Source organism: Rhamphochromis longiceps, linkage group LG19, assembly GCF_057381845.1.
Source record: "Rhamphochromis longiceps isolate RC_006_pf linkage group LG19, R_longiceps_female_GT1.1, whole genome shotgun sequence".
Taxonomy (NCBI): domain Eukaryota; kingdom Metazoa; phylum Chordata; class Actinopteri; order Cichliformes; family Cichlidae; genus Rhamphochromis; species Rhamphochromis longiceps.
In genome coordinates, this window is record NC_140575.1 from 24,072,274 (window position 1) to 24,095,476 (window position 23,203).

General features: G+C 44.9%; 2 protein-coding genes across 6 annotated transcripts in view; one reads left to right on the forward strand and one right to left on the reverse strand.

Annotated features, from left to right (window-relative positions):
- Nucleotides 1-564: 564 nt before the first annotated feature.
- On the reverse strand, nt 565-20,159 carry LOC146646807 (SLIT and NTRK-like protein 3). 3 transcript variants are annotated; one of them, XM_085392469.1, is made up of 7 exons: nt 19,962-20,159; nt 11,955-12,235; nt 11,514-11,765; nt 11,161-11,276; nt 9,977-10,900; nt 8,566-8,785; nt 565-3,150 (listed from the first exon to the last, which is right to left on the reverse strand). In XM_085392469.1, the coding sequence occupies exons 2-7, from the start codon at nt 12,168-12,170 to the stop codon at nt 2,026-2,028; spliced, it is 2,853 nt and encodes a 950-aa protein (XP_085248595.1). In that variant the 5' UTR covers nt 12,171-12,235; nt 19,962-20,159; the 3' UTR covers nt 565-2,025. The 3 variants fall into 3 exon arrangements, with proteins under 3 accessions (XP_085248595.1, XP_085248594.1, XP_085248593.1); XM_085392468.1 differs by lacking the exon at nt 19,962-20,159 and adding an exon at nt 15,035-15,256; XM_085392467.1 differs by lacking the exon at nt 19,962-20,159 and adding an exon at nt 14,905-15,256.
- The window catches only part of LOC146646808 (nardilysin-like), a 36,334-nt gene continuing 33,278 nt past the window's right edge, over nt 20,148-23,203 (forward strand). The window contains exons 1-3 of one of the 3 annotated variants that reach the window (XM_085392464.1): nt 20,148-20,266; nt 20,776-21,099; nt 21,640-21,868. In XM_085392464.1, coding sequence (XP_085248590.1) covers nt 20,897-21,099; nt 21,640-21,868 — 432 coding nt within the window. In that variant the 5' untranslated portion in view covers nt 20,148-20,266; nt 20,776-20,896. The other 2 variants (XM_085392466.1, XM_085392463.1) reach the window with 2 other exon arrangements.

A 23,203-nucleotide genomic window follows, 5' to 3' on the forward strand; every position in this document is an offset into this window, starting at 1 on the left:
AGCATATTGAACAGCACCTCTCCGTGTCCGTCCTGCGAGGCTGAGCTGACAGCCAGAGCAATGAGAAGGAAGGGGAAATAGAGGAGAGAAGAAAGAACAAAAGGAAAAGGTGAGGAGGAGAGCAGAGGAATAAAGAGCAGAGGAAAAGGGGAGAAAGGAGCAAATCAGATGGAAAGATGAAAGCAGAAGAGAGAGGGAAGATCATTATGAAAGAAACACTAGCAATTCACGACCTTGGCCACAGGGCCCCCAGTTATGTCCTTATTTCACCCAATGGACTTGTATTTATTTTATACCGTTAATGTGGTAGATTTCACACTATTAGCTTCTATCTCCACCCTTTAGTGTGTGAGGAACCCTGCAGGCAGCCAGCTTTGCTCAACTCTCATCTGATCTCCGCAACACGCTGCATGGACAAGCTTAGAGGCTTAGCATACCTCAAGCCGTCTCTTTCATACACTATTAAAGCAACAGGGAGAGTGAGTGTGCATTTATGGGGGTCAGGGCAAGTGTATGTATGTGTGAAGCGGTTACACAGTAGTTTTTTTTATGTAGCACCCTTTATTGTATTTCGTGGGTCGGCGGTAAGAAGGCTGAACCAGATGCAGAACCATCCTATACATTAATATAACATGATCCCTTACAGGAGAGCTTCAACACGCGAAAACTAAGAATAAATATATTCACAACTGCCTCTACTATTGGTAAGAGATGAAAGCATAAAAAGGTACCTCTGTAAAAGATAATAATCGATAGTTGATAGAAGTGTCTGTCTCTTTTGTTTTTTTTAGACAAAAAATGCCTTTTTTACATCCTGTTTTTTTTTTTTTTTTTTGTCCATTGATCTTTTTTTGCCATTCAATTTTCCTCTGAGAAATACTTAAAAATCAATACAATAACCTCTGTGCCTGTGTCCGATGAAAATGAAAATGTGCAGCAGAGGTCCTCCTGGCCCCATTAAGTCTGGCTGATTAAGAAATCCAAGATGCATCCATTGCCTTAATGTCCTTCTGTAATTTCCTTTGTTTTTGTCTTTCAGTCAAACAAACCAAAGAAAAAAAAAAATCTGTATCTTTTTTTTTTTTCTCCATAAAACCAGAACCTTTTTATAATTTCACACAGCAAACGATTATTCCTGGATATGTCCATCATCGTAGCCCTGTAAAAAAAAATCAACCGGTTAAGCAAATTAAGTTAACTGGATGAGATGATGAAAATGAACAGAACTGCATACAAACAACTCCAATATTGACTGGGTATATTATTATTTTTGGCTCATCCAGGGGAATGCAATTACTCGGCGGGTTTTTGATTAGTCTCAGTCGTCCATCAGCGTCCCATCCATTGGTAGTCAAACCTCTTTGTTTAGATAAATAGATCTGTATTCATAGAAAAATAAGCATTGACCACACTGCTGGCTGTTCATTGCTAAGGCACTTGGCTGTTTTCAGTTACTTCTCTTCTTCTTGCTTTTCTCTGTCTGGTCTCCATCCTAACGTGTCCACCCAGCTCGCTCTAAACTTCGAGGCTGTCACAGTTCACGACTCTGTGTTTGATGATGCTTTGAAGAGCTGGTGTGTTTCACCTCCACGCAGGTCTTTTGAGAGCAATATTATGAGCATCAACGCCCACTACCACCACCACCATGCCGTCTCCCGCTAATTGTGGCGCCGAGTAGAAAAGCCGAGCCTCAGTACTTTAAAAAGAAAAAGAAAAGGATACTGTAGTAGCTGCAGCTGAAGTTTTGCCTCCAGGCAGAGATCTGTGATCAGCTACTCCTTGCCAAAAAACCAACCTATATGCCAGTAGTGGGGAAAATACAAAAAGTGACCTCAGCTCGTTATCCAGGAATAAACATAGCATGTAGTGTAGTCCCGCTCCCCCACAGGCTCCTCTCAAAGCCAACCTCTGTACAGAAGTCATTGTTACTGAATGATTCACCACCAGAGAGAGAGATGATGAAGAGACAAGAGAAGATGGGTAGCAGGAAGAGGAGGATGAGGAGGGGGAGAAAGAGGAGGCCCGTTAAAACTGGTAAGAGCGGTCTAACACCTCCATGTAGTCTGGTGTGGTCCTCAGTCTGGCTCTCTGCTCTCCAGCTCCCTGTTCGCTCTGACTGCTACCACCTGGAGTGGAGCTCGTGGTGGTGGTGACCACGAGCGTTTGGTCGGGTCTCGTGTCCTGTTTGGAGTCTTGGGGGTGAGGGTAGCGGGGCGGGGGCCTCACATACCTATCTGGCAAATCTCTGAACTCAGGAGTTGGGAGTCTGAAGAGACAGTCCACCAGCTCCACTTTAGGAGTGGGGCCCTGGCTGTCGATTACTGTGGGGCACAGGATGCCGTTCCCGTGGAGGCCAGCGAGTGGTCCCATGGCTCCTGTAACAGTGTTGATGGGTGACGAGGACACCTCCAGAGCCCACTCCCTCTCCTTCTCTGCTGCAGAGCAGTAACCCTCCTCGCACTCTTTCGAAGCTGCAAACGTCTGTTGCTGCTGCGGCCGCTGTTTCACCGCTGCGTCCTGCTCATCTTTGTAGATGGGGTTGCTACACATGTGCGATGCCGCCGCAGGGTTAGGGCCTTTGGCGGCGGCCTCTGGGGGCAGAATGGTGTCGTAGACGTGGTTGTGCTCAGGCGGAGGTAGAGGCGGCGTCTCCGGGAGGCCGTGGTGATGATGATGGTGGTGCGTCTGCTCGGTGAAGATCCCGCACTCCATCTGGATGCCGGCCAAATCCACCTCTCCCTGGCGGCGGAACGGCAGCTTGTCTCTCCTCCTCAGGGCGTAGGCGATTAGTGCTGCAGCCGCAAAGAAAGCAGAGACAAACAACACAAGCAGGCTGAGCACTAAGACCGACAGAGGGATTGAATTCTTCTCCGGAAGGGGACCGACGCCTGAGCCGGGGTAGTCAACCGACACGCCTCTGTCTGCAGCCGTGGAGGTGGCCGTCTGCTCCTCCTGGTCCTGGTCCTCTTGAGGCTCCAGCTCAGGGCATAGCAGCTCCATGGAGAGGGATCGCAGGTCTACACCTTTGGTCTTATCCGGGGAATGGCACACTACCTCTCCCATCACAACCACAGCGCTGAGCCCCTCCAGCCAACGCTTCAGTGGAGCAGCTTCACAGTTGCACTCCCATGGGTTCTGCTGCAGGTCCACCTGGAGAAATACATTAAAAATACAGTGTGTTGTCATTGTGTAGTTATAGTGTAATTACTGGTCTGCCGTGCAGTAGATAATTTCCCTGACTTTGTGCTGAAGAATGGGCCGATGGCTCCGACTCCTATTTAGATGACAACCAGAAAAATGATATCTCTAACCCTTTCCAAGTAATAAGGTTTGGAAAATGAGTTTTTCAGAATTGATATAATGGCTCTCCACACTGACCAGTAGCTCCAAATTATTTTTAAAATATGCATGTGATGAATGCACAGATTATGTAAATACTCTCATTATAGGGTCATCAAAACACTAAAGTGCTTGCATTTACCAGATGATGGTGCCCAGGCTGGATATATCCTCAATATTCAACTCTTCCCAGCAGCGAGGGCTCTCATAGAAAAAAGTTTTGAATAGACACCGCTCAGAGTTTCTATATTAGTGCTTGTTCATAAAACTCACCGGCAGCTTTTCTGTGACGAGCGTGCAAGAGTATCACAGCACTTTGTTTTTAACGGGATGTGATGCAACTCTCCCCTGTGCTATAATCCAATAGGTATGCGTGCAAATCCATTTTCTCATTGCCAGCTATTGATTGTGCGCCTTAAAACAAACTCAAATATTCACTTTGCCGCGCTCTGAAAAGCTTAAAGCAGATTATGCACGAAGGGAATCACTTACATCACGTTGTATTGTCTACAGAACTCATCTGTTCCATATCTTTAGCAATGACATTGGCAATGAAAGCTGATATTCTCTCTGTCACACTTCCAAGGAGCTCGCACAAATGTTGTCATGCTAATTCAGTTAGGCTATCTCCCTGGCTTGCAGGAATAGATGGATGCGTTCCGAGATGATTCAGCATTGCTGTTGTGGGAGCCATGATACAGCTACCTCCTCATGCCTCACACTGAACAACCGGATGCTCCTTCACTTTATTGAAGTTAGCCCACTGTGGGCTTTTTGTGTGGCTTTCATAATAGCGTAATTGCAACTGGAAGGTGAAGAGAAACTATGCTGCAGTTTTCACTCACTCATATTAAAAGTCCACTGAAAAGCATCCACCGCATTACTGTGACGCATCTAGCCTCTAACGCAGCGCGAATGAGCAAAGTGACATTTTAAAGAAACACTGCATGACCAAAGTGTCAGTTTGTTTTTGCTGTTTCATAACTTTCATAATGACAGTCTTACATCTGGTGGAAATTCTTGAAGCATTTTATTGTTTTCTTTCACGCAAATCCCAAAGGCTTTATCCCCTTCTCTTTTCAAAGCATCTGTCCAACACATCCAACACTGTTTACAATTTATACGCCTGGTCACCTAGTGTGCGATTTGCTGTCAACTTGTCAATCACAGCTTGTGTTGTGACAGGAAATTATAGACCCTCAGTTAGCCCGGCAGGTGCGGGGAAAATATGAGCGCATGATACCATTATGCACGTTCTGTGAACACAAAGGCTTGGAGTAAGTCACGTACACTAAATTGACAATAAAAAGTGGCACACTAACCAAACCAGCATTCATTGCTTTAATCCAGCCTGCGATGATATATTGGAAACCCTCTTTTGTCAGAAAATATATTCAGCCTGACTTAAATAAAAGACTGAAATGGCCCTGCTTTAACCGCAGAAGAGCATATTTGCTCTTGTGGGTTTTTATCATTATGACAGAGAGCAAAGATCAGGCAATAATCATCCAAACTTTATTTGAGAGCTACAAAAGAATTCACATCAGGGGAGAAATTCAGAACGTTCTTAGTGAGCTGTGTGCCTTCTAATTGATCACTTTGCCCAAACATCCTGTCAGTCATTAGAATTGCTCCAGTTAGTTCACAGAAATAGAGTCAATACAAGCAGGTTTTGGAAGTTCTGGCGCAGGGATTCTGCTGTAGTCTCTGGTGACGAGACGCCCCTGAGCTTCAGCTTGCCAAGCCTTCTCCATACTGATGAATGGGTTTCATTGTCTTTTGAATAACACACACACAGAGCGGACACGAAAAGACTGAAGAAGAACCTGCAGCATATGCAAAATTGTGTTTATTTTGAAAAACGTGTACATTTAAAATCTGTCTTTACGGCTACAGTGGTAGAGTGTGAGATGCTATGCACAGAAAGCCAAAGAATTATGTCAAAGCACTAACGTATCGATGCTCTCCACTTACACTTCTATATTTCATCAGATTGTGGTATTGAGTGCACTCACACAGATTTTGATTTTATTCTATTTTTTGAAGTGTTGTAATTTATTTTTCATGGTGTGCTCGTGCTCCCTTCATAGACTTCTACCTCAGATAGCGATTTCCTATATTTTCCCGAGCGACTTCAACAACCCCTCGAGAAGGGGCATGAACTTTCTCTATCCAGCTGTTTGTGTTTCATGTAGCTGGAGAGAGAGCGGTAGTAATAGCACAGAGCAAAGAGCAAGAGTTTCTGGTCCACTGAGGCTGGTGTCGGTGAAGAAATTGGCATCTCTGCCTCCGTGTGATTGCTGAACATCAGCGCAACATGGCGAGCCTGGAAAGAAGCCCTTGATCTTTTATTCGGAGGGAAAATAAACACTGTCTTTTAATGCAGCTGTATGAGATATCTTGATTTTGAAATGTGCCGCAAACTGTTATTATGGGGACATGAGGGTCTGAGGAAAAAATAAAATAAAATGAGAAAGAGCACCCAGCGATGGAAGCGGTTCTATCAGCTCTTCCAAACAGACTGTAGACCCTAGAAGAAGAATTTGCTTGTCACAGCTGCTAAAGATAGTTATGGCCATTTATTATATCTCCATATGTGAACACATTATGGACAAAAATCCCAGTTTCAAGTGCACAGTCACAGCTTCTGTGTTTAAAAAGAATTATAATGGAATTCAGTTTGTTTCTTTTGAAAACTCTTTGACAAAGAACTTAACTTTTTACTACATTAAGTCATTTTAATAGCTCTTTGGTAACACTGCCTATGTGTTTAGCTACCTACACATAATTTAATTTGAGTGGCTATTAACACGACATTACTCTTATCAATCCCACCTTTGTTCTATAAGAAATTTCACCTCACAGCGCACCTGCATGAGTTGGCATTTAATGCTAAATCAGAGTACTTAGCCAGTCAATGAGACCAAAGACGTCTTTTGTGCTGAAACAGAAAACACATCTTTTCAGAGCACCGTTTAAAATGATTACAGATGCTTTCACTTTTATTTAAAAAAAGAAAAAAAAATGCCTTTCATGTGCAATTTCAGTTGAAATGCTGGCTTGTATTGCAAGAAAATATAACTTGTTTTCACCTTCATAAACATTCTGACTGCTTGTTATTGTGTTGAGAAGATTCCATATTTACATCTGCAGAAGAAAAAACCCTCTAAATATGAAGCTACAGCTAGAAGAGGCCTGGAAGCAGCTAGCATAGCTCTGTCCAGATAAGCAAATCCACCTACCACCACCTCTAAATCTCTCTAACACTTCACATCTTGTTTCTGTAATCCACACAGAACCAAAGTGTAAAAGCAACAAATGGCCATTTTACAGCTGTTATCGCCGGACAGAGACAGACTTGCTGGTTGTGTTTATATAAGTGAAACATGGCCATGGGCAAGTTTCTTCATTACGGCTGGCAATGACAGGGAAGCGCTGCTCTGCTGCACAATACGTCCTTTGCATTTACTGAGAAAGACATATGTGTTTCTGAACTGTACATATATTATTTCTGGCATCCTCTCAGATACTGAGTCACCTAACTCGAGTTTCTTTTAAGGTTCATCTGCTGTTGAGCTGCTATTCGTGTTCTAGTTAAGAAATCATAAACACCAGAGTGATTTGAATTTTTCTCCCTGGTGTCACGCTAATATTGTTTTTTTGTTTTTTTTAATTACACTGACATCAGCAGGGTATTTTCATATCAGTGTATATAAGTGGGTGTAACTGTATAATCCTGCTCTTGATGGTGACAATGACTCTAAGCTATACATGCTGCTGTTTTATGATTAACAAAATGGACTGCTTTTTACTGCAGCTGCGAGCTAAACCCCGTTTCCATCTGCGTTACCCTTTGATTTTTTTTTTTTCTGTGCAAACTCTGGCTCCAAAAGCACACGCCAGCGCCCAGAAATCCCTCATCCCGAGCTTCAAACAGGCCAGCAGTAAGTCAACAGGTGATATCATTGTCACATTATTTTACGTGGTCTATGGGCAGCCTTAATGTGGCTTTGTCAGAGTAATAACAACCCTGGTAAATGAATGGATTCAATTACTGTGGCACAGATTTGAGGGACTACAATGGTCGTACCACTGAGCTTTATGAATACAGCCCACTGTGTGCTTCCATTTGGTCAATGCTTTAATGCTCTTGGACATCAGAGGTGTATAACAGTGCAAAAGAAAAACCCATAATACACTTTTACATGGCTCCTCCAGCTCCGTGAACTACTGTCGTCCCTTCCTCGAGCAAAGATTTAGAAACAGCCTCTGCCAGTCTCACCCACACTACCTAGGATCAGGAATTTTGCATGGAGCAAAGAAAAATGGAAATTCACAATGACATTCGGGCTAATCTACACCCACCTTACCTCATTCTACTCGGGCTGTCTAAGAAAAGCCTGGTACACTAAATTTGCTGAAGTGAGAGGAAGCAGGATAATTAAAAAAAAAAAGTAACACCTCGCTTTCTGTCCTTATTGGTGCGCTGTGTATAGCAACCAGTCACATAAAGCTGCAGTCAAATGTGCGAGGTAAGCTCTCACAAAAAGCTGGATTTACCACATAACAGCAGTTTATACAGTCTATTTACTGAAAGGTACTTTAAGCATTCACAAAAACTTGAGAGGTTCAGCTTTCTCCAGTTTAGCTCCTGATTTATTAAGACCACTTATGCAAATCAAGTCAATTGCAATTTTCCAATTAGAATACCTGAGGCGCAACCATAGTCCCACAAGCCACAGCAGAGCCTGCAAAACAACAGACGCTACAGATGACAGAGAAAACTGCAGCTGTCCCAGAGGCCAGGAGACCAGGGGCTGCCAGAAGTTTTTAAACGTGGCCATGGCTTGATCCAAGATTTCAGGTTGTTTTGTTTATTTCATCAAGCTGTGATAATATAATGTGTCTTGGCAATCTATTAGTTCTTTTAATCTCATCGGCTGACATTTGAAATAAATACGCTCTGTATAATTATGCACATTTTTGTGTAGCAAATCAACAGGGGTGATCCAATTCAATAATCTCTATTTTTCCACCCGGCAACTGTCAGTCAGCAAAATACATGTTATTTGGCCTAAATTAGCTGAAAGCCTCATGCCAGGTATCTGACTCATTTGCACACACAGAGGTTAGCAGACCAGAATTGTGTTCTCAAGCATCCACCTGCATCCACACCGCCACAGCCATTCAGTAAATACGGTTAGTAATGTAGTAATTTACACTAACCTGTACCAGTCCGGTGAGGTGTTCAAGCACGCCCTCCATCGGAAGCTGTAGCAGGTGATTGTTTCGAAGGTTTAGGCGGGCTAGATTGACTCTGGAGAATACACCAAGAGGGAGACTCCGCAGCAGGTTGGCATTAAGGAACAATAACTGGAGGGATGGCATGGAGTCGAAAGTGCCGGGATCGACTTCACGGATCTCATTGTACTCAAAATAAAGGTACCTATAGACAGGAGAGAAGATGGCAGTGTCACAGACTTTACAAGCAAAGAGACTATCGGTATGTTGTATCTAAGCTGTATCTCGTCATTTCGTGATGCACTAAGGTCATTTTCCTTTCTGCATAAATTAGTCATTCCTTTTGATGCCTTTTCATACATTTAACTTCCAAGTATGTCCCGCTTCCGTGCATGGCAAACACATCAAATTAATATTCATGTCACAAAGTCACACCAGAAATTGGATTTCATCTTCTCATCCCCTGTTCGCAGCCATAAACTGATCACTATCAAATAAAATTGTGTAATTTTGCACTGATGACTACTAACACTGGCCTTTGCGTATCAGATTATCTTGTTAGATCAAATTAAAAGGACTCTTTTTTTTTTAAATAACAGAAATATGTGCAGAGTACAGCTGGAGAATTCTCTGTGCATGCTAGTCATCCAGTAGTGCAATTGCTAGAATAAGTGATGGATCTGGTTTAAATGACTTGTACAGCTCCCTCACCATTAAGTCGCTAACAAAGGCTAACAAGAGGTTAAGAGGTAGACATTTTGAAAAGTCCAGAGAGGATTTTTATTATTGATTAATAGTCAAATAAATGGCTATGGAGATTTTTTTTCCTGAACCCTGTCTTTAAATATAAAATAGTGGAGCTGAAAGCCAAAAGGCTAAAAGAGGTCTTTGCAGTCTGCTCTGCTGTCTTCCTCACTGTTTAATGACTGACTTTGGATATAGGTTATTAACCAAGGAACTGTCTTATTCTGATGATGACATAAATATGCATCACTCTGACAGTGTGCTTTTATTTTAAGCTTTTCTTATTCTTCAAAAAAGAATCCTGGCAAAAAATCCAAATGTCTCACCGCCTTATCGACACCTCTGTATGCAAATACAACAAAAACCCATTAATTTTCACGTTGTCACTCACACCCAAACTGAAGCATGGCATCAGGCAGCGTGACTAACAAATGACACTTCTGGAAGAGACTGGGCACCTTCCATTTCAATCAAACTCCGGCATAATGGTAATCAAAATGTTCTGCTCTGTGCCGTTCCAGTATTACAGTGAAATTAATTTCCACATACTTATAAACAAATCTCTAAATACCTAAGCTGATGAGGTTTTAATTAATATGTATGTCTGAAGTGAATAGAAGTAAATGGTGTGACTGATCCAAAAGGTTCTTACCTTAGATTCTGCAATCCTAGAAACATGTGGGGGCTCAGCCTCTCCAGATTGTTTCCGTTCAGGTAGAGGCTCCTCAGGCTCGTCAGGCTGGAAAAAGCGCCCTCCTGAAGGTACGAGATGCGGTTGTTCCCCAGGTGAAGCATGTCGAGGCTGGAGAAGTTCCAGAAGTCTGTGCGGTAGATCCTCTGTATTAAATTTCCACTCAGGTAGAGCTTGCGGCCGTTGAGAGGCCGAGGTGTGAGCTGGGACACATTGAGGAAGCCATTCTCTTTGCAGTTGACGGTGAGACCCAGGTCAGTTATGTGCAGGTTGCAAGTGCAGCCCAGGGGACAGATGATGGGAATAGGGGGCCGTGTTTGGTAACCAGCCACCGGGGGATTCTGGTTGGGCATCAGACTGCGTGGCGTGGGGGATGTTCTGGAGGGTCGAGGCCTTTTAGTCGGCCTTGGGTGCCTCTCCCTGTCTTTACGCTCTGCAGAGGAAGAGGATGACGAAGTGGAGGAAGTATGTGTGTTCTGGCGGGAGCCGTGCACCATAGAGGAGGGCTTAGTTGGTCTGACTCGCCCAGGTTGGTGTTTAGAGTTAGGGGGCAAATGCTGGGGTTGTGATCCTGCTGATGGACCACTCCCCACTGCTTGCAGCTCTTTATCTGGCAGGTCGGCACACAGTTCTTTGCGGGGGATTTCCCTCAGGTCTTTACCGTGAAGGTGGAAGGGATACTCGCATGTAACATCCCCAACTACCGCCGTGTAGGGAATCTGACCCAGCCACTGCTGTAACTGCACTGCCTCGCAGCCGCAGTTCCAGGGATTCTCCTCCAGCTGTATCTCCATCAGGGAGCGGCCAACGTACTCCAGGGTCCCAGCATATGCCAGGCTCTTCAGACGGTTTCCCCGCAGGTCCAGATGAGTCAGAGACACGGATCTGGTACAGGAGGAGGAGGGATATAGTTTGCTAGTTCACATGAAAGGACACTGTTATAGTAAAATAAAATTCACACATTCCATCACAGAGGAGCCAGCATTTTATCTGATGATTAATCCATCTCTGATGATATGAAATAGTATGCCACAGGAACATTAATTCAGCAGTACAGCGTGACTAATTGTGTCAGACACTGATATTTCTACAGATCAGTCCTGGCATAATTTAAAAGCTCTGCAGTAAAATAATCAGAATCCAACCTGAACAGATGAGGAGGCAAGTTAGGGATGAGGTTGTCATTCAGGATGAGAACACGAAGCTTGTAGAGGAACCTCAGAGCACCGCTATCAATTCGTTTGATCACGTTGTAGTCGGCCTGCAGGTAAGAAAGAAAAGATGTGACGAATGAGTAATTGCTCGAATTGGAAAGTAAACTCAACTGAGAGCTCTCCGTTTGCAAAAATGCACAGAGATTTTGAGGAGATCCTTTCACACAGGCCACCTGCTAGCCATTGATTATTTCTGTCACAGCTATCTATAGTAATCCTGGACAAATTTGTCAATAATTAAGTCAATCGTGGATAATCAACACGGATTAACTCTTCGGGACTACCTGGAGGTATTCCAGAGCCTCTAAGCCGGCGAAGGTGTCATTTCTGAAAACCTCCAGCTTGTTCTCGTGGAGGTACAGACGTCTCAGTTTGGCGAGCCCGTGGAAGGCTCCCACTCGGATGTCCTGGAGAGCATTGTTGCCAAGGTTTATCGACACTGCGTTGCCAAGGTGCTGAAACCCGTTGCTATAGAGACGCCTTAGAGAGTTCCTCTGGAGGTTGAGTTTGAAAGGGCGGACCCATGACTGTGACACCTGAATGATTAATTAGAGGTCTGATTAGTTATCTTATTAATTACATAAATTTAGCAGTTAGAAACAGCCCTAAGCCACATTAGAGGCAGGATATTAGACTGGGAGATATATTAGATAATAAGATAAGTGACAGCGCAGTAAAGTGCAGCTCCACATGCGTGGCCAGACAAATGATGAAGAAAGCCATACCTGGCTGGCATTTGTGAAGCCCCGCCCATCGCAGTGCACGTGTAGCACACCTTCTTTGACCTCGCACGTGCACGGCTCGAAGCACGGCTCGTCCACTTCTTCCTCGGAGTTGTCCACGAGAGGGGTGTGTGTGGAGGTGGGGGTAGGGGTGGGGGTGTGCGACGCCTGGGAGAGACGCGCACACCCCAGGGCCACCGCCAGAGTGACCCACTGCATCCTCCTGCTTCTCCCTCTCAGCTCAACAGCCTGCGGTTACAGCCCGGCATCAGGCCTTCACCGCACTGCACGGTGAGGCAAACGCACACACAATCGCACAAACGCATTGTTAACAGAGGGCAAACAGCCAGGGAGGCAGCAGCAAAAGTCAGTTCAGGATGAATCAGATGGATGATACATCAGAGGCATACTAAAGCAGTCAGAAAATAAATGTTAAATCACACAGAGTGTAGTGTCATGGGGACGGAACAGCATTATAGTGGAATGAAGCTGTACAGGAAGGCCACAGTAGGATATGATAGCCGTCAACCATGTATGCATGTGCTTGTATTCATAACAGGAAAACAAGGCTTAGAGGGTTTACAAAACCAGGACAAATTGATTTCAACACAAAACAACAGGCTGAAGAATCTCTCAGCTGCTACAATGTCTCTTTTGAATTAAAAATTCAAATGTTGACATTGAAAATGCAAAACAAAGGCACGCACGTGGGCTAGTTCACCTGTGAATCACGTTTTATCTTTTTTCCGAGTGGCTTTCTGAGTGCTGGGGTAGGGGGTGGGCAAAGCTTGTGATGAATGTATTCATCTGTGTTTTCAAATGCCGGGTGAAGCCGAAATGTCACGCATGTGTTATTTTAATGTATGCAATATGAATATGGGTGAATGCAAATCAGACTCATAACGCTTCTGTCTAATGAACTGCTCCATTTAATAAGATGAATGGCAATCAAGAGAACAGAAGGATGAGGCACAAAATACCCCATATTATCAATCAGAAAAATACGTTGGGTTATCAACAGCCATCGAGTCCTGTCATAATCATTATTGTGATAATGACAGTGGAGTGAAAAGCTTTGCTGCAAAATCAAAACTCTTCAAAAAAATTTTCAAAAGGTGGGGGTGGTGTGAATCAGTGCGACGACAGGCAGGGACGTGAACTGACGGCGATAGCGATGATGGTCGTGACGATGATGAGAGCGGCGCGGTAATAACAAGAGAATGAGTTGCAGAACTCCTGGCACAACAACAAAGACAAGAAAAGCGAAAAACAGCTGAGATTGTGAGTGCTGCATGGGGATATTTCCTCTCGAGTCTTAATGAGATCTAAATTGGATAAAGCATCTCGATCTGCTCATACAGTGTTGAACACTGCCATGCGAAATGCAATAATGATCATGATGGTATGGTAGCTGTAATCATACAGCAATAATCTAGCATCAGCGAGTTAGACAAGGAGGCAGGAGTGAAAACATCACCGCCCGGGAGAGGAAGAGCAATCACGGAGATGATTATGACGGGGAAAAGATGAAGGGAGAGGTAGAAATGAGAAGAGGAGGAGGAGGAGGAGGAGTAAAAATGGGAACAAGGGGAAGGGAAGGAGTAAAGGAGAGGCAGACATATAAAGGAGGAGTAATGTGCAGAGAGTAGGTACAAAAGAAGAGGAAATGGGTGAGGTGGGAGAGAAGAGTGGGATTGCATAAGCAGCAAGAAGTCAGTCAAGGCTGCCACTCAGGATGAGAGCTCACAGTGAAACAGCTGAAATCTGATATTGATTACATCAAAGCCCTCCTCTTGCCCTGTACACAATGTACGCCCGCCTCACAGAGAAACTGTGCTGGAGCCAAGTTTCATGCGTGTGTGTTGCACACAATGTGAGAAAGGTCAAACCATATCCAAAAAGTAGGCTTTTATAGCCTGCCAAGTACAGAAACAGGTAGCTAGACACGTGTAGATGAGTGTGAGCTTTCATAACAAACCAGTGTAATGCTGCAATACTTGTTGGAAAACCTCACGATTTTAAAGGAAGAAAGCATAAGGAGAAGTGAAAAACAGTCATCAGTGTATGAAAGTGTTCAGAGCATCTGTGCTTCACAGGAGAAAACAGGCTTACATGCTCAACAGTTTTGGACAAATTGGAAAACAATACAAAATACTGCCCATTCAGAGTCCCACTGGGTCTTCAGTCTAGATATGTATTGTTTATTATTGGACCGTGGCCCCCCTGTATAGAGGAGATCAATACAGAGTCCAGATAGACCACTGGGATCCATCCTGTTAGGAGTCTGCTTTAGTGGATGGGCATCTCTACCTAATGAGAAGAAACACAGTCAAGCCTCTTTCTCCAATCAGCCGAGTGGACTAGTCAGCAGTCGGCATAGCTCTGCATCATTATGGTAACAAGAAACGAAAGGACTTAAGCACTGACTGGTGGCAGCCCAGAACTCTGCCTGTGCTTCTGCGTGCGTCTGTCTCTGTCCTTCTGTCTTCATGTCCATCTGAAAACCGTCCTGACACAGGTGTGGCTTCCCTCCCTGTCTTTCTTTAGTCTCTCTGAGTTTTTTTTTTTTCTTCTCACTCTCCCCTCTCCTCCAGACCTGCACACTGACGCAAGCGAACCAGAGATGACAGTCACTGCTTATTCTTCACCATATTATTCATGTCACATAATTCCAGTCTCTATCTCTCTGTCCTCTCTGTCCATCAGAATACACACTCACCAAGCTTCACACCGGCTTTTACATGGGCCCCTGCTCTCAGCACAGATCTGCACTATCAGGCAAGCAGCAGCATCACTGATCAAATGTATGGGGATATGAGCCTGGATAGCTCACAGCCTTTCAAGAAAATCAATTAGCCCCTAACATTACGCACACAAATTGTAATAGTTAGAATAATTAAGGCATGACCAATTAAACAGCCTAGTCATTAACAGAACCTATTAAGACATTTACCAGGCTATGTATGAAAATCCTTGGCAGAGCAACGCAATCCAATTGCATTCCTCATTGTCTGTCTCTCCTCACCAGCCTCTCTGATCCACACAGCGACGCTTAGCAGAGCAGGGATGCGGGTAATACTCACTCAGTCCGCCGCCAAAGAATTAGAGAACGACCGAGAAAACACTTTAGAGGCTGACTGTCGACATGTCGTTCACATTCAGCCGCACTCTTCTCCCTCTCTCTCTCGCTCCCTCTCTCCTCTCCTGTAGCGGCTGAGGCGGATGGGGAGGGAGGGGGGACCAGAGCGGGTGGGGGGGGGGGGAGAGACGTGATAAGACTGCAATGAGGTGGAGGATAAAAACCGGGAGAGAGAGAGAGCTAGAGAGAGAGAGGGAAAGAGGGAAAAAAAAAACGATTGGCTTTAGGATGCAGGTCCGCTTCTCCACAGTGCAGCCCGTGGGAGCTGCGGCACTGGTCTGCTGAACAGACGTGCAATGCGCGGAGTTGTAACCTGGGCGTAATAATGGAGAATCCTCTCCTCATCTCAAAGACAACTAGGTAATTCATAGAAGGGAGGGGAAAAGAGGGGGGCAGGCGCCGGAATTAATCATGCAATAAGGCGGCTGCCCTGCTAGTTTTTATATGAGGCACAAAGCGCGCAGGGTGGGTTCCTCCTCACCAGAGGAGCCAGTTCAGTTCCTCATCATAAACAGATTACAGGAGACTCAACAGAGTCACAGACAATGGGCCCCATAAACTTTCTCCTCACGTTGCCCGGTTACGCATCCCAGTAAAAAAATAAAAAATAAAAAAAAATACCCCGACTGTTCAGCTATACCGACAATAATTTATAATCTCATTAGTTTATTCATCTCTCCTCTCTTGCCCTTAAGCACCGACGGATTTCGTGAAACCGGTGTGTGTTACCATGGCGACTCGTGCCAGCTGGCTTTCGTCGTGCGCGCGCGCGCGCTCGAGGACGCACACACGCGCACACAAACACGGTACCGGTCGGGAAAACTGTGGTGACTTCTATGAGGGGGGCCGCAGCGGAGATTACAGCGAGACCCAGAAGTTTGTGCGCGGCCTACATCAAAACACCTGTCCTGCCAAACGGGGGTGGTGGGCGCAACAGATGCCGCCCAGATCGAGAGCAATGAAGCCCCCCTACCAACGCTGAATTAAGCTCCCCACATCAGCTAATCACAGCCTGCTAGGTGGCTGATGCTCCATCGATACTTTCTCTAAGTGGCGGCTATGGAGCCCCCGTGAAGCCCGGCGTCTCCAGCGGACCAAGGGGAGGGTCTCAATAAAACACCCCATGGTGCCATGGTTTTGAAAACACGCATTCAAAAGCGTTCAACTATCAGTCAGCCGGTTTCATGGCTATAGGAAAAGATTTAATAACAACATGTCTTCCACATTACTGAGCTGAAAGTTCAATTTTCAGTTCAATTTCACATTGATTTCAGCGTGCATTAAGGTGAATAACCTTGAGGAAATGGAGAGGTGCATTTCTCCCTTAGTGCTCTCTTTCCTCTCTCTCTTTCTCTCTCTCCTTACAGGAGTAAAGATTGGGGGGGGGGGGGGGGGGTCTCTGGAGATTCCTATCAGAAACAGTAAGACGGTTCCAGTAATATCAGGGAGATGTAGATGATGGTTATAGATTTCAGGGCTCTCAGGTGCATTAGTCTGTATTACAGCTTCCCCACAAGGCTACTTAACGCTCACTCGCAATGGAAACAGGCTGGCTGATGCGGGGCATGTATGCACAGCCACATGAACACATGCATTCGTGGGGATTGCTTACTGAGGCATGCACACATTTAATTCGCCTACACCATGCAGGGATGCTTGTGTTTATAAATAAGCTTCAATCACGCATGGGGTTTTTGTCCTGAGATATTACTGTAATCTCTGTGACAGGGGTAATGTGATGCCAGACCTGGGGTTATTACTGTCCACCTCAGGGCAGAATGCTGCCCGTGATGGAGAATTTGGGAGAAAAACACTCTTTTCTCACAGAGGTGTTGTTGTTGAACCGTGGAGGCTCCCTAAATTAAGAAAACAAACGGAGAGGAACTGAGTGAAGATGGTTATCAGGCACCATCGGATACCTGTGTGTCTGTTCTCTGGGGGCAGGAGCCGCTCTGAGCACATAAAGTACTTTTTTAGAGTGTTGACGGGGCCTCTAAAGTAGGGGATCTATTTATACTGGCCTAGTGCTGTCTATGGAGCTGTCCAGTGTTGAAATGGATGGGGAGTCATGCTGTTTCATTTGAGCCACTTCTCCTTTCTTCCTCCTCCGCTTGCTCCTTCTCCAAAGGCTTTCCCTTCCTCTCATGTGAATTATTTTCTGTCAGAGCATACTTTTCCTTATTCCTTATTTAATACACATCTTTTCTTCCTTCCTTTCCTTCTCTCTCCCCTTCTTTCCTCGTTACTCTCTTACTTTGATTCTCCTGTGGGCTCTTGTCAATTCAGTCTGGTTTACTTGCTTTGATTTCTTCCTCCTTTGTTTTCCTCTCCCTGCTCACTCCATCTTTCTTTCCACCGAGGACACATCACACAAAGTGGTCATCCCAGTTTTTGCAGCTCTTTCCAATTATGCCTTTGCTCATGCGATCTCCGGCGGGACTGGCTTCCATGCGTGAGGGCACACAAACTCAAGACTTAAGAACGAGCACCAACAAGAATAAGGACGCAGATTATTCCTTGGTCGAAAGAGCTCCTTAAAGCTACATCTTGCTCACATAGCGTTGAGTCGTCCCCAAACACGTGTTTGAGTTTCACTGGGGCCTGCGCTGCCCCCTAGTCTCTGCTTACTCAATGCGATGAGGCAATCAGAGATGCAGGCAGAAGTATCATGCACTCTGTGGCAGGATGTGGAAAGCAAGTGAAAGAGAAGAGGGATAGAAGGAGCGAAAAAGGGAATAAAACAAGCTGAGTGTGGGAGGGAGACAGTGAGCATTTTGGGTAAGGTTGTGAGGGTTGGCTGAACATGTAAAGGGGGGAGTGCAAGGGGGAGCCAACAGATAGACAGAATAGGTATTTGGAAGGAGGGGGAGGATGGCCAGGAGGGCAGGTGGTTCTGTCATTAGCTCCAGATTAAAGCAGAGGGCAACTCCAAAGGCCTCACCTCTGATTCACACAGTAGTACTGCAGGCAAGGACAAGCCTCCCGGGAGACATAGCACACACACACACACACACACACACACACACACACACACACACACACACACACACGCATGCTGGAGACACGGCAGTGATTCAAAGGATTACTCACAGGCTCACGAACACACACATAAACACACACATAAACACACACGTATAGGCATATATAAAACCACCACCCCTCCCCATCCTCATTTACACATGAGATACACCGTGACTCACGAGAACATGCAGACTCCCACACACATGCAAACAGTCATGCCACACACACATTCTCACACACACACACACACACACACACACACACACACACACACACACACACACACACACACACACACACACATCATTGAACTAATTAATCAAATCTCCTGTTTTAATTAGGATTCAAATCAGTTGCTATGGGAACCTTGCCCTCTCAGAGTCTTAAGGTAAAGGCTGCTGCTGCTGCTTCCCGTGACTCAAGGAAGGTGTCCGAGGGGGACACATTCATATTACCTATGTTGATTCAGCTGGCTGCATTCTACATTCCATTTTCACGCAGACACATTTTGCTGGGGAGGCCTGAGGTGCCCGATGTGAACTTCAATTTGGGCTCAGTCATACAGAGGGACCAAAAAAAGGCGGAAAATTATGATGGCTCACGTTGCAGCCAAACGAATACAATATATTTTACCAGGAAAAGGCCATGTGTGTTAGCGTTAAAGGTGAGGTTCACAGTCTGTGGACGCCCGTCCAATCGATCACCAGCTCAAGCCTGCCATTTTTGCTCTGAAAGTTTTCGCATGGAGACACACATAAAGGCACTTTCACAGAGTTTCTAATACGGTGCTTATCCTTGCTATTACCACGGCCTTGCAATTTTGGGTGAGCAATCGCTTTGTGCTCACATGCCTTGTCCCAGTGACAGTGTTTTCACAGAGGCTCCATTAGTGATCAGTAGGATTTGTTTGTGAAAATCGCTGTCAGAAGAATCAATATTCCTGCATTTGCGTTAATACTATCCAGACAGAGGAAATATTTATTCAGTGACTAATTCCTGAGGTCTAATTAAAGCAGTGTGCATGCTTTAGTGTTAACACTGTTTCATCTCACAAGCTGATAGACTCTTATCTTAAAAGACTGGATGAGAGAGCTCAAAGTGTAGCGGAATCACGGCGCCTTCATCTGTCCAGAGAGCCTTAATATCAACTCAGGTGAAGGCCGGACCTGATGAATTAAAAGAGGAGAGGATGCCAAGTGAAGCCATTAGGATCCAGGAACTCAGGCGTGTGTCTGGCTCGCCAGTTGTCATGGTTGCGGTGTTTATCACCTCTTTCTGCCGACAGAAGCCCAGGGGCAAATCAGATTGGCTTCAGACAGGGAGGAAAAGAGAGAGTTGGTGAGTGAGGGGGAGGACATATTGGCACAGCGGAGGGGGGGAAATGCCAACACGCTGCTGAGTGAAGGCCGAGGAGGAGCGCTGGACAAATGTCAACGTGGCTTATTCATAGGATGATGCTTTTAACTCTTTGACTGTGACATAACGTTTGAAGTAAAGGTATATTAGACCAATTCAGTAAACCCTCGCTTTAGGTCTTTTTGTTAACATACCCAAATGCTGTAATGTGGGGAAATAAAAGTCTTAAAACTAGATAAACCTCAAGGATCTGGAGTAACCCCCCCCCCCCCCCCCCTGCCCCCCTATCCCCCGTGGCCTGTGCCTGCCACCTAGTGGTCCCTAACCCAATGATCCATATGTGAAGACTTCACAAGTGCAACCTGTGTGGTGAGGCAGTTTTTCTGAAGTACAGATACTATTATTATTATGTCACTAGCTGACAAGACAGCATTCACTTCAAAGAGCTCTGAGAGTTCATGTTGCATGAGGAGATGAGAAACTAAGACATTTACCTGCTATGACAAGCGGCCGGTAAGATATATTATCAATCTATTGGTCATAATCATAAACAGATGTCTGTTTGCATCCAGGTGGCTGCCTGTCGTTGCCCGTCCAGGGCCTGAAGCTTGTTACAACGTAACCGCTCCTGACTGCTCAGCGCACACGTGTTGACACCCAAACCACGCCTCCTTGTCTCTAGAGCCAATCATCGGCCGTCATAGTTCAGCGCGTCTTCCTCTCAACAAATCACAGCACTCGTTGTTGCTGTGGGGGACATTCGCAGGCACCGAGGCCCTTCTGCTGTCGGCAGAGAGAGGTATGGCTTCATTGTTTTTGACCGGCTTCGTGAAGTATTTCTAAAAAGAAAAAAAAGAAGAAGTAGAAGTAGATTAAAAAATAAACACTCCGGCTCTATTTTGTTTGTGTCAAATACCATCTAACAGAACCAGACACGGCTTGTTAACATTAAATCCTTCCTCTCTCACTCGTGTTTCCTCTCAAATGTCCACTTGCTCTTGGTGGTCTGTGAGATGATAGGTTCAGGTTTCGCTGCGGGCTGGTGAGACAGGGTCGGATTTTAGCTGACATCCAGCTGAATAGAGCGAAACCACCAGACAGTTGTATGAATAGCTGTATTGTGGGCGCTGGCTAGCCGGTGTTGTGTGTGTCCATATGTGTGTGACAGGTCAGTTTCACATCTATAGGCCCACGCCACAGCGAGAGTCTTGGTTAATCTGTGTTGTTTTAGACGCAGAGCGCTGAACTTTAGCTTTGTTTTTTCTCCCCCACACTCGTATGTCAGGTCTTCATCATTGCTCTGTCCAGGCTTACACGGTGTGCTGCCGCGCTAAGGAGTAAATTGCCGTTGACAGCGACTTGTCCTGTTGTTTGTGGTCGCCCCTGGCTGTCAGCCTGCAGTGCCAGAGTCTCGTCATCTCTGTCGAGGATGCCGCAAACAAACAAGTCAAGAAACGCCCCGGCGGTTGACTCTCCGGGCTCGGTCCAAGTGGGAGCTTCAGCAGAAGCTACAGAGCCGGCGTCCCGGGAGGAAATTCAGGCTGCCGGGGACTCGGGAAGAGGGGGGGAAGCTGAGGATAATGTCGGTGACAGAGAGATCATCAAATCACCCAGTGATCCCAAACAGTACAGGTAAAAAAAAACAAAAACTCTTCTACCGCACAGTCAAGCATTCCTACCAGATTCCCATGAGGATTTAAATAATTCATTATGCTGTTTAAAGAAAGGAAAAGTTGCATGATTTATCTGTTCTATTATGTATGTTATTCTCACTCGAAGGTATTAATAGGATTTCATGTGTAATGAAATACATCTTGCTAAAGTTCTGCATTCATGACTGTGAAAGTGCTGACAAAACGACCCAGATCCACTAACCCAGATCCAAAAATGATATTGAGCCTCCCATCCAGCTGGATCAGTGCAATATTATTGTAGTCTGATGGGATGATTTCATGCTTTAAGCACAGACCAGTGCCTCAGGCCTCTGTGGGGCATGGATGGAATATTTGCTGTGAAAAAGCACAGCACAAGATGGGCTGAAAGGGTATAAGATACAATCTGCAAAGGGATAACTGTTAAGCTGTTAAGAAAAAGCAGTGAAGGCTCTAAAACTCAATTGATACCACAGTGCTTCTCCTTGTGTTATCTCACCTTTGACTTTACTCTCCTCAGGTACATTGTGTTAGAAAACGGGCTGCGAGCTCTGCTCATCTCAGATTACAGTGGACCGACAGAAGATGGAGAGTCAGATGAAGGTGAAGAAGAAGAGGAGGAGGAGGACGATGATGAATCTGAAGATGGATCAGAGGATGGGTCTGAGGAAGATGACGAAGATGAGGGCATCGATGATGAAGATGATTACAATGAGGGGAAAAAGAAGAAAGGAAATGCAGAGAAACAGGTACAGGAAACAAGAGAGCATTTCATATAGACTTTATTTATGTTTTGCAAAACTACACTGTTTGAAATAATGTAAAAAACAAATTGACACCATTACTCCACACACTATTTAAGGTGCATCTTTTATGCTCTTCTATATTTTCTGCAACATGTACAGTGGCTAATACTCTGATGAAATACAGCCAGAGTTTCAAACATTTAGAGTTCAGGGTATGTGCTCAGGCTTGAGACTGCACTAAATGCTTTGTTTCAGACAGCTGTTTTTATATATGATCAGTGGCAGATCTAGAAAATGTTCCATGGTGGGGTAACGCAAAAGAGGTGCAAGAGATCTAGCAGTGTGGCACATACCTCTTCAGTGAAGCTTGTGAAAATCCCCTATAGGTAAATAGAGTCAACAAAATACTTTAAAAAACACACTTTAGTTCTATCATTATCTCTTCTAAGAAAATAAAGACAAGTTTGATTTTTTACAAGCTTTAAAGTAGAAAGACTTTGCTCACGCCCTGCAGTACTCACTGTCAAAACAATGGCAATATTGCACATTTAAAAAGTATTTTAATAACATAAAAGTTGGAGTGGATATCTCAACGCTCAGAAGCTCCACCCACCTTTCCTCAAACCTCCTTTTGCAGATACGAACCAATGACGAGAAAGTTGGCTTAAAGCTACAATGTTTAAAATCTCACCACTAGATGTCAGTAGATTGCAATCTACAGAATTTTGTTTTCTTTCCACTCCCGATTCAAGTGTATACTCTTAGCTACAGTGGCCGCTGTAAGACAGACAACCCTTGCTGGGGTTCATCTGCAGTGAGTATAGGGTGTCGGTCCTCTGTTTACCTCAGCTGTCAATATGCCAGGTGTCTACATCTATTTACTCTGGAGGAGGCTGTAAAACTTCGTGAAAGGAGTCCGATACAAATCGATGAGTCAGTGAAGCTCCTGTTGGTCTCTGTTAGCTGCTATTAGCTGCTGTTAACTTTCTTTGAAGTGGCTCTAACTTTGTTGGATTGGGGCAGTTGACGAATAAACTGAGAATGTAATCAAAGTCTTTATCAAAGTGTGAGCTTTAGAAAACAAGACTAACGCTAGCTGGATGTTGTTGTTGACAGCATCTCTGTAGATGTGAGGTTCGCATGTCTAATCTGCTGATAATAAGTAATTGCGACAATATCGGAATGAATAAGCATGTTAATGCACTGTGTTAGGTTGGGTGTGTTAAATCCTTGACTTAATTTCAGGAGATGATCGAGGTGTTTCTTTGCTTTGTATTTTCACTTCTTGGTGAAGGCACGCCTTCTCAAATGATAAAAAATAGTTGTGATAGTTTAAAT

Excerpts from the sequence above, each read along its gene's own strand:
- LOC146646807 (XM_085392469.1), bottom strand. The coding sequence starts at position 12,170 with ATGCAGTGGGTCACTCTGGCGGTGGCCCTGGGGTGTGCGCGTCTCTCC. Across the intron at positions 10,901-11,160 it reads TTGCCTCCTCATCTGTTCAG|ATCCGTGTCTCTGACTCATC; the intron begins GTTGGATTCTGA and ends CTCCTGTACCAG. Across the intron at positions 3,151-8,565 it reads ACCTCACCGGACTGGTACAG|GTGGACCTGCAGCAGAACCC; the intron begins GTTAGTGTAAAT and ends GTATTTCTCCAG.